This window comes from Pezoporus occidentalis, unplaced genomic scaffold (genome assembly GCF_034315485.1).
Source record: "Pezoporus occidentalis ecotype Australia unplaced genomic scaffold, CSIRO_AGI_Poc_V1 ctg1554, whole genome shotgun sequence".
Taxonomy (NCBI): Eukaryota; Metazoa; Chordata; class Aves; order Psittaciformes; family Psittacidae; genus Pezoporus; species Pezoporus occidentalis.
The window spans coordinates 1-11556 of record NW_026913377.1 but is presented as its reverse complement, the minus strand read 5'-3'; the positions used below and the strand labels follow the sequence as shown (position 1 = coordinate 11556).

Genomic DNA, 11556 nt, shown 5'->3' with positions numbered 1-11556 from the left:
CAATAATGCGGCTCCATGAGGCTATAATGGGGTCTATGACGCAATAATGGAGCTCTATGTCGCAATAATGGAGCTCTATGAGGCAATAATGGGGCTCTATGAGGCAATAATGGGGTTCTATGTCGTTATAAAGGGGCTCTATGATTTTACCCAATACGCAATAATGGGGCTCTATGAGGTAATAATGGAGCTCTAATAGGCAATAATCAAGCTCTATGAGGCAATACTGGGGCTCTATGAGGCAATACTGGGGCTCTGTGAGTCAGTTCTGGGGCTCTATAATGCAATAATGGGGCTCTATGAGGTAAGAATGGGGCTCTATGAGGCAATAATGGGGCTCTATGAGGCTATGCTGGGGCTCTATGAGGCTATAATGGGGGCTCTATGAGGTTATAATGGGGCTCTGTTAGGCTATAATAGGGTTTATGAGGCAATAATGGGCTCTATGATGCAATAATGGGGCTCTATGAGGCAATAGTAGGCTCTATGGGGAAATAATTTGGCTCTATGATGCACTAATGGGGGTTCTATGAGGCAATAATGGGGCTCTATGAGGCAATAATGGGGCTCTATGTCGCAACAATGGGGCTCTAGGAGGCTATAATGAAGTCTATGAGGCAATAACGGGGCTCTATGTGGTTATAAAGGGTCTCTATGATGCAATAATGTGGCTCTATGAGGCTATAATGGGGCTCTATGAGGTTATAATGGGGCTCTATTAGGCTATAATGAAGTCTATGAGGCAATAATGGGGCTCTATGTGGTTATAAAGGGTCTCTATGATGCAGTAATGTGGCTCTATGGGGTTATAATTGGCCTCCATGAGGCAGTAATAGGGCTCTATGAGGGAATAATGGGGCTCTATATAGCAACAATGGGACTCTATGAGGCTATAATGGGGTCTATGAGGCTATTCTGGGGCTCTGTGAGGCAATAATGGGCTCTATGAGGCAATAATGGGGCTCTATGAGGTTATAATGGGGCGCTGTTAGGCTATAATAGGGTTCATAATGAAGTCTATGAGGCAATAATGGGGCTCTATGTGGTTATAAAGGGTCTCTATGATGCAATAATGTGGCTCTATGAGCCAATAATGGGGCTCTAAAACGCAATACTGGGGCTCTACGAGGTAATAATGGGGCTCTATTAGGCAATAATGGGGCTCTCTGAGGAAATAATCGGGCTCTATGAGGCAATACTGGGGCTCTGTGAGTCAGTACTGGGGCTCTATAATGCAATAATGGGGCTCTATGAGGTAAGAATGGGGCGCTATGATGCAATAATGGGGCTCTATGAGGCAATAATGGGGCTCTATGAGGCTATGCTGGGGCTCTATGAGGCTATGCTGGGGTCTATGAGGCTATAATAGGATTTATGAGGCAATAATGGGGCTCGGTGATGCAATAATGGAACACTATGAAGCAATAATGGGGCTCTATAACGCAATACTGGGGCTCTACGAGGTAATAATGGGGCTCTATGAGGCAATAACGGGGCTCTATGAGGCAATACTGGGGCTCAATGATGGCTATAAGGAGGTCTATGAGGCTATAATAGGATTTATGAGGCAATAATGGGGCTCGGTGATGCAATAATGGAACACGAATACCACTCCCTGGTTCTGGGGACTGTGCAAGCAAGGCATATGTGTGGAGGGGACCCACTAACCAATACTGTTATGCCCCTGAATAGCGGTGTGACATCACCCATATTGGGCCCCTTCTCCTCGCCGACGGGGACCCGAACAGGGACGCGGAAAGGGCCCCGGGCGAACCCGGATGGGCTCCGACTAGCGGGGACCCAGGATATAGGGCCCCGACTAGCGGGGACCCGGGATACAGGGCCCTGGTCGCGGGGGACCCGGATTATAGGGCTCCGACTAGCGGGGACCCAGGATATAGGGCCCCGACTAGCGGGGACCCGGATAGCGGCCGACGGGGACCCGGGATACAGGGCCCCGGTACCCGGATACAGGGACCCGGCCGACGGGGACCCGGGATCGAGGGCCCCAACTAGCGGGGACCCAGGATACAGGGCCCCGGTTTAACGGGGACCCAGGATACAGGGACCCGGTTTAACGGGGACCCAGGATACAGGGACCCGGTTTAACGGGGACCCGGGATACAGGGCCCCGGTCGACGGGGACCTGGAACGGCAAGAGAGCGGCGCCGGCGGCAGCGGCCGGGCAGCGCGGGCAATGCTGCTGCGGTGGCGTGACGGACCCGGGTGCTGCGACTTTCCGAAAAAGTCCGCCGCTGGGGTATACCAGACACTGCTGCGTCGGGAGGCCGATCCGGAGACCGAGGTTACAGGACGACCCAGAAGAAGACGATCCGGAAAAGGCTGGCCATGAAAATGGACCGAGAGGTAGCCCTGGACTTATTACAGTGCTTTTTATAAAAGCGGGGAACTGAGCCCTGAACTTTTTACAGTGCTTTTTATAAAAGCGGGGAATTGAGCCTGAGACTCTAAAGCAGCTAGCAGGTCTACTGCCTGTAGGGAAGGCTAAGAGATTTTTTTTGCAGATCCTAATACAATATTTGAGAAGAGTGAGTGGCAAAAGTTTGGTGATGAACTATTTGACTGTGTGCTTAATGATTATAAAAAGGCAAACTCGGTAAACCAGGGAGGGAAGTAATGAACTGTGTAAAAAGATACAAGGCAGAAAAGAAAACTGCCGCGGTAGCAACGGAGAAACTAGGAACAGACGTCCCCAGTAGGCTGAAACTGGGGGAAGATTACAACTCGTTCCCCCCCCACCACCCCCCCTTCCTTTTCTCCCCCTTCATCAGAAGATGCCGCGGAGGAGGTGTAACCCCCTGCTCCCCCACCACCCCAGTTCCGAAAGTAGGGACTGTGAAAAGGACAGAGAAAGTATATTAGAAGGTATACGCATGATAAATGTCGAGAAATCCGAAAGAAGAAGGGCGGTGCCTCGGCGCCGGATCGATTGCGGCACCACTGTGAAGCACGCAGTAAAAAAAATAGGGATCATGCGCGAGCGGGAGATTTAAAGGAGCCGCGAGCCTCTCCAGCCCACTACGCCCTAGAGTGAAAAAATCTTTAACTCAGTCACAGAGGAGCCAGGACTGCAGATGGCTACATACCGAACGAGAGACATCTGATAAGAAAGACACAGCTGCGAGCAACGGAGACCCCGAGTTCGGCGCAGGATCAGCCCCCGAATCCCCTGAATCCGAGCCAGATTTATATCCTCTGCTTCCAGACCCTGACTCTTTGTCTCCCGGGTCGGTCTGCTCAGACTTACTGGCCCTGGAGACGCTCAGTTGTAACAATGGGTAACCAAATATGTGATCATTACTGGGGAATTTTCGGCAATGGGCATTTCTGCATATCCTGTGTTTACTGCACAGCAGGGGGCTAAAGAGTGGGAAGCTCTTGATCTCAAAATAGTTAAGGAGGCCTGGCAAACGGTGACCACGTATGTGTTAAAATTCTCTTATACTCAAGCTGTATATGTTATGATTTTTTCTTGCAATTGACAGGGAGAGCCCATACAGTCTCTGTGATACTCATGTACTAGAAGTTGGTAAATATATGTCCAGGTTTCTGTCAACCCTTGGAGACCTCTGTATCACAGTATCACAGTATCACAGTATGCTGGAGATTGGAAGGGACCTCAAAAGATCATCTAGTCCAATCCCCCTGCCAGAGCAGGAACACCTAGATAACGTTACACAGGAATGTGTCCAGGCGGGCTTTGAATGTCTCCAGGGAAGGAGACTCCACAACCTCCCTGGGCAGCCTGTTCCAGTGTTCCGTCACCCTCACTGAGAAGAAGTTCCTTCTCAAGTTTAAGTGGAACCTCTTGTGTTCCAGTTTGCACCCATTACCCCTTGTCCTATCATTGTTTGCCACTGAGTAGAGCCTGGCTCCATCCTCGTGACACTCCCCCTTTATATATTTATAGACACTTATAAGGTCACCCCTCAGTCTCCTCTTCTCTAAACTATAAAGACCCAGCTCCCTCAGTCTTTCCTCATAAGGGAGATGCTCCACTCCCTTAATCATCTTGGTTGCCCTGCGCTGGACTCTCTCCAGCAGCTCCCTGTCCTTCTTGAACTGAGGGGCCCAGAACTGGACACAATATTCCAGATGGGGTCTCACCAGGGCAGAGTAGAGGGGAAGGAGGACCTCTCTCGACCTACTAACCACCGCCCTTCTAATACATCCCAGGATGCCATTGGCCTTCTTAGCCACAAGGGCACAGTGTTGGCTCATGGTCATCCTGTCGTCCACTAGGACCCCCAGGTCCCTCTCCCCTACACTGCTCTCTAGCAGGTCGTTTCCCAACCTATACCGGAACCTGGGGTTGTTCCTGCCCAGATGCAGGACTCTACACTTTCCCTTGTTATATTTCATCCCGTTATTCCCTGCCCAACTCTCCAGCCTGTCCAGGTCTCGCTGGATGGCAGCACAGCCTTCTGGCGTGTCAGCCACTCCTCCCAGCTTAGTGTCATCAGCAAACTTGCTGATAGTACACTCAATTCCCTCATCTAAATCATTGATGAATATATTAAATAATACCGGTCCCAGTACTGACCCTTGAGGCACTCCACTAGTTACAGGCCTCCAACTAGACTCAGCCCCATAGACTACAACTCTCTGGCTTCTCTCCTTCAGCCAGTTCGCAGTCCACCTCACTACCTGGTCATCCAGTCCACACTTCCTCAATTTAGCCGTGAGGATGCTGTGGGAGACTGTGTCAAAGGCTTTGCTGAAGTCAAGGTAGACCACATCCACCGCTCTGCCATCATCCATCCACCGTGTTATTTCCTCATAAAAGGCTAAGAGATTGGTCAAACATGATTTCCCCCTGGTGAAGCCATGTTGACTGCCCCTCATAACCCTCTTATCCTTGATATGCTTTAAGATGGCACCAAGGACAAGGTGTTCCATCACTTTCCCAGGGATGGAGGTGAGGCTGACCGGTCTATAGTTACCCGGGTCCTCCTTCTTGCCCTTTTTGAAGACCGGAGTGACATTTGCCTTCCTCCAGTCCTCAGGCACCTCTCCCGTTTCCCAGGACTTGGTAAAGATGATGGCGAGTGGTCTAGCAATGACTTCCGCCAGTTCCCTCAGCACCCGCGGGTGCATCCCATCTGGACCCATGGATTTATGGACGTCCAGATTGCTCAACTGATCTCTAACCCATTCCTCATCGACTAAGGCAAGTCGCTCCGTCGACCTGACTTCATCTAAGGTCTCAGGGGTATAGGGCTCTTCAGGACTGCCTGCAGCAGAGTAGACAGAGACAAAGAAGGCATTCAGTAACTCTGCCATCTCTGCATCTTCTGTCACCAGGGCACCCATCCCGTTCATCAGTGGGCCTACATTGCCTCTGGTGTTAGTTTTGTCTGCCATGTACTTGAAAAAGCTCTTTTTGCTGTCCTTGACCCTTCTTGCCAGGTTTAATTCTAAGGAAGCCTTAGTCCTCCTAGCTGCCTTCCTACATCCCCTAGCAGCAGCCTTATATTCCTCCCAAGTGGCCAGCCCCTCCTTCCATGACCTGTAAACTCTCCTCTTCCACTTGAGCATACCCAGCAATTCCCTATTTAGCCACACAGGTCTCTTGGCCCTCTTCCTTGACTTCCTACGTGTCGGGATGCTCCGATCTTGAGCACGGAAAAAGCAGTCCTTGAATGTCAACCAACTATCTTGGGCCCCTTTTCCTTCAAGCAGCCTTGCCCATGGGATTTCCCCTAGCAATTGCTTGAAAAGGCCAAAGTTTGCCCTGCTAAAGTCCAGGGTTGCAATTCTACTTGGTATTCTACTGGTCCTACCACACAAGATCCTGAACTTCACCATCTCGTGGTCGCTGCAACCAAGGCAGCCCTCTACCCTTACTGCTTCAACCAGACCCTCCTTGTTAGTGAGGATGAGATCCAGCAGCGCTCCTCTCCTGGTCGGCTCATCCACCATTTGCAGGAGGAAGTTATCATCCACACACTGGAGGAACCTCCTGGACCGCGGCTGGGTTGCCGAGTGGTCCTTCCAGCAAACATCAGGGAAGTTAAAATCCCCCATGACGACCACGGCCTGTGACTGTGAGGCCTCTCTCAGCTGCCTGTAGAAGGCCTCGTCAACTTCCTCACCCTGATCTGGGGGTCTGTAACAGACACCTACAACAGTATCCCCCCTGCCAGCCTGCCCCTTAATTCTCACCCACAGACTCTCAACTCGCTCATCATCTGTCCCCAGACAGAACTCGGTGCATTGTAGTTCCTCCCGCACATAAAGAGCAACCCCACCACCCTTCCTGGCTGGCCTGTCTTTCCTGAAAAGGACATAGCCCTCCATGACTATATTCCAGTCATGTGAGCTGTCCCACCAAGTCTCTGTAATTGCCACCAGATCATAGTCTCCTGACTTAACACAGGTTTCCAACTCCTCCTGTTTATTTCCCATGCTGCGCGCATTGGTGTACAGACATTTCAGGGAGCGAGCTGAGCACACCGATTTCACCCTAGGATTATAGGAGGCCTCCCAGTCTTCATTAATTCTGGAGCGCTGCCCCACTGGGGCAAGCCCAGCAACAACCCCATCCCCCTTCGAATCTAGTTTAAAGCTCTCCAAATGAGCCCTGCTAATTCGTGCCCCAGTATCCTTTTGCCTCTGTGAGACAAACCTTTCTCACTTGACATTGTCCAGACTGGTGCCCTATAAAACCAGCCATTATCAAAGAATCCAAAGCCCTGTCTGTAGCACCAGTCTCGTAGCCAATCGTTCATGAACTGAATCTTCCCATTCCTTCCCACATCATCAGTGGAAGATGGAAGGAGTGCGGAGAAGATCACTTGAGCCCCAGACTCTTTCACCATCCTCCCCAAGGCCCTGTAGTCTTTCTTCATCCCCCTCAGACTGCGGGAAGCAGCTTCCTCCCCACCTGTCTGGAAGACCAGCAGCGGGTAGTAGTCTGTCGGGTGCACCAGGCTGGGGAGCGCCCTGGTGATATCCCTGATCCGGGCTCCAGGCAGACTACACACTTCCCTGTGATGAGGGTCAACTCTGCATATCGGGCCCTCTGTTCCTCTCAGAAGGGAATCCCCTACTACAATGACCCTTCTTTCTTTCTTAACAGAGGCAGTCCTGAGGTGCAAAGTCGACCCCCTTTTCCTATGTGGCCATGTGGGCTGGCCTTGCCCCACATTCTCACTTACCTCTCCTTCAAGATCCAGGGCTTCGAACCTATTACGGACGGACACCTGGGGAAGCAGGGCAGGAAGGGGGGAGGGTTTCCCCCGACGTCGAACCGGAACTCGCTTCCAACCCTCGTCGTCTTTTTGGTCCCCTACCTCTGCGCTACAGCTACAGGGCAGGGGCTGTCTCGGGCCATCCCCCTCTGCCTGAGAGGGCAGGGGGTCCTTCCCCTTTTGGGGGGTATCTCCCTGGAACCGTTCCGACCGGCACTCCAGGGAGTTACTCCACCAGTCGATCTCCCTTTCACACTCCCTGATGGTCCTCAGCGTCTCGACCTCCTCCTTAAGTCTTGCCACCAGGCTAAGCAGATCTTCTACCTGCTCACACCTCACGCAGGTGGAATGCTGTCCTCCCTCCCCCGGCAGCATCAGGCTCTGGCACTCCCTGCACCCAGAGACCTGAACAGCCACGGTTTGGGACGGGGTCTCCGTCTGAGTTGCTGTAGTCGTCTTACTGCAAGCTCTCTTCCTGGAGACAACCATATTGGTCTGCAGTCTGGGACACCAGCAACACGACCTGCTTGTTCCTCCCTGCACCCGGTGGGCAGCGACCGGTCGCTGCCCTCTCAAAGGCTTTTTCAAGGCAAGCAGTAGGGAGTGGTCGCCGTCACCGTGGGAACGCCCCCCGCCACGTGAGCCTCTCTCTCGCAAGTATAGTATAGTATATAGTATAGTAGATACTGCTGGCCACTTCTTCCAGCACAGGCTGGCCACCTGTGTTGGAATGAGTGTGCATTTTGGTCAGTTTAAAAGCCCAAGGCTCATACAATGTGGGGGAGGCAGAGCCTCTGCGGGGACGCCCGCTAAGGTTGAGCCTGCCACCTCGCACTGCAATGATGCTTCTCGGAGCTGGTTTGCTGTTAGTCTCCACAGGGTCCTTGTGCCACGTTCTGTACGTGGGACTGTAGTGGGAGTAATGATGGCTTTTGCAGGGACAAAAAAAAAAAAAAAAAAAAAAAAAAGGGGGAGAGAGAGAGTAATGATGTTACATTTAACTTTAACCTGTCTACTTCTGAAGAACTGATAACCTGGGGGAGGGGCTATGTTTGTGTTTCTGCCCCAACAGGACCTAAGTGGATTCCTGCCCGTTGGACTCGAGCTACTCAATGAACAGCCCAGAACTCCGCCGTCGTCATCGTCTGCAGCTGATCCTGCGCCCGTTGTTGGAACCGTTTGAGAGACGTTTTGGAGTCCGCCTACCCTATTCGACGCAGGAAGAGGCAGAACTCTATCTGCTTTGGGAACTTGTTAAAATATTTGAGCAAATTTTGTCTCCTACTTATTACTGTTTAGCGTGTTTACAAGATCACAAGGCTTGGGTTAAAATTAAGTGTGGAGGTTGCCATCAAAAAGTTTGGGTGTCCCAAGGTCAATTCCAGACATATGGCGCTTGTGTGAACTGTGCCTGGAATCCTCATCGTGATAACAATCCTTATAGAGCGCTATTGGCTGAAGCTGGTATAACTCCTCCCCCGAATTTTCCCCCGAATCCCCCATTAACGTATCCGTTAGTGGAAAATCGAGAAGATCTGGAACAACGATACTTGAAATATCAGGTACAGGAAATTATTTCCCACATTCACACTGTTTTAACCACAGTATCTCTAGAAATCAAGTGTGGCAAGGATGTGGGTATTCCACTCCTGTGGCAGGTTAAACCTGAGGATTGGGATCGTACTTGTCGCCGTTTTCGGCCTCAGCACAGGAACTTGGGACACTCTAAACAAAATTGAAGAGCGAAAAAACATGTGGGTCACATGGGCTGAAAAGGTTAATCAGAGCAGTATATGTCTTGCTTTAGCTAAAGCTTCCGATCCTTTTAGAACTTGTTTGGTAGGAGTCCCAACCAATTATTCTTATGACTTCTCCCGATACAAGAATGTTTCTGAAATCCAAGAGTTTAACCTGCTTGGCTCTGCGCCTGCACAAAATTGCCTTAAATTTGAAAGTCTTCCTAACCAATACCGCCCAGTTAATGTTTCCTCATACAGACCCTATAACGAGACCGCTTATTGTCAACACATTAAACATGAATATGTTGTTACCTCCCGAACAGGTCATTTACCTGACGGATATTTTCTCATCTGTGGTGATAGAGCATGGCAAGGAATCCCCAGAAGTCCGGTAGGAGGACCATGTTATATAGGTCATTTAACAATGTTTGCACCTGATATCATGACAGTTCTTAAGGCCAATCATACTCGTCTACGCCGCAAAAGAGCAACCACACAGTTAGGCCCAGAGTGTCACGATACTGTCACACTTTGGGACCGTCCCGAGGTTATTCTAGCTAGCATTTTTGCTCCTGGTGTAGCATCTGCTCGAGCCCTCACTCAGTTAAGTAGATTGGCTTGCTGGACAGAGAAACAAATAAATATCACCACAAGTATTTTGTCAGATCTGGCTACGGACTTAGAAGGAGTCCGACATGCAGTCCTCCAGAACCGAGCTGCTATAGATTTTTTACTCCTCGCACAAGGTCATGGGTGTGATGAATTTGAAGGTATGTGCTGCATGAATCTCTCAGACCACTCTAACTCCATTCACAAACAATTATCACAATTGAAAGACAATATGCGAAAATTACAGGAGACAAGTGATCCTTTCACAAACTGGTTAGCATCCTTTGGATTATCTCCTTGGTTAATCACTTTGATAGAAAAACTTACTTTGGTGCTGGCTATAATTTTGCTCGCAATTTTGCTTTTACCGTGTATCATGCAGTGTTTACAAAAAATGATATCGAATGCTTTTAATCATAAAATGGCTATGCTTGCTACTAAAGAAAACGGGGGAAGTGTAGAGAGCCTGACAGCAGAATGGCTGCAGGACAAAGGCCACGAGACTGTGCAACTAGTCAAGATCTAGGCCGAAGGACACAGCAGCAACTGTGTGGTCAATGGTTGCTCAAGGACAGGATGTATGCTTGCTGAGATAGCGCAACGGTAATGCTTGAGCAAGTTGAAACATGTTGAAACAAGAAGCGGTCGCGGTTATTTAGAAACCCCTGTGTCAGCACAAACTAACCAATGATTTTATTGTACCCTAGCAGAAATTGTATCTAACACTGAGACTATAAAAATGGCTGTATTTTGCTAAATAAACGAGACTTGCTGACCATGATAGCATGAGGCTTGTCTTCCGCGACTCCGACACCTGCTCATACAGCCCCCGATGCTGCTGTCCTCCCTTGCTGCCTCCTGTCCAGCTCCTGCCCACCCAGACCTTTCCCATGGGCTGTTCTCAGCCAGGCAGCCCCAGCCTGTGCCACTGCAGGGCAGTCCCCTGCAGGGACCCCTGTGTCCCCTGCTCTCCTCCCCAGGACACCCTGAGAGCTCTGCAGCTCCCCCATGCCTTCCCATCGCCCCACACCAGCACAACAGCCCCAGGCCTTGGGCTCCCCAAGAGCTCTTCCTGCTCCAGGCACAGAGCAGCCATCCCAGAGCTGGAGCAGCCAGAAAGCTGCTTGCATTCCCCTTCATTCCTGACATGTGAGGACATATCACAGAGAAGAAGTTGCTGCAGGATCATTTATTTCCCTTAAATACAATCAGAGACCAGAGTGACACAAAGTCTGTGGGTCACACAACACGAGTGGCAACTTAATTAGGAGATGAAACCTGACATTTCTATGAAGACAACATCATCACAAATTGAAATAGGAAAACAAATGTAAAGCAGGAAAGACAGACATGGCCTGCCATGACCTACACTGGAAGCCCTTTCCAGGGTAAAGCAAGCAGCGTATATCTGCTGAAACACATCTGGTCACCAGCTTCCTCACAGCATCCTTGAGCTCCCGGTTCCTCAGGCTGTAGATGAGGGGGTTCACTGCTGGAGGCACCACCGAGTACAGCACTGACACCACCAGATCCAGGGATGGGGAGGAGATGGAAGGGGGCTTCAGGCAGGCAAAGACAGAAGTGTTGACAAAGAGGGAAAGCACGGCCGAGTGAGGGAGGCACGTGGAAAAGGCTTTGTGGCGTCCCTGCTCAGAGGGCATCCTCAGCACGGCCCTGAAGATCTGCACATAGGACCCCACAATGAAAACAAAACAGCCAACAACAATCAGGACGCCAACCACAAGAAGCCCAACTTCCCTGAGGTAGGAGTGTGAGCAGGAGAGCTTGAGGATCTGGGGGATTTCACAGAAGAACTGCTCCACAGCATTGCCTCGGCACAGGGGCAGTGAAAATGTATTGGCTGTGTGCAGCAGAGCACTGAGAAACCCAGTGCCCCAGGCAGCTGCTGCCATGTGGACACAAGCTCTGCTGCCCAGGAGGGTCCCATAGTGCAGGGGCTTGCAGATGGCCACGTAGCGGTTGTAGGACATGGC

At 50.7% G+C, this 11556-nt stretch overlaps 1 protein-coding gene across 1 annotated transcript; it reads right to left on the bottom strand.

The window, feature by feature from the left end:
• Positions 1 to 10846: 10846 nt before the first annotated feature.
• Positions 10847 to 11553, bottom strand: LOC134160066 (olfactory receptor 14J1-like). Its single transcript, XM_062611707.1, has one exon. The coding sequence runs from the start codon at positions 11551 to 11553 to the stop codon at positions 10867 to 10869; it is 687 nt and encodes a 228-aa protein (XP_062467691.1). The 3' UTR covers positions 10847 to 10866.
• Positions 11554 to 11556: the final 3 nt, after the last annotated feature.

What these genes read in the sequence shown, in the direction of transcription:
- LOC134160066 (XM_062611707.1), bottom strand. Translation starts at nt 11,553, where the DNA reads ATGTCCTACAACCGCTACGTGGCCATCTGCAAGCCCCTGCACTATGGG.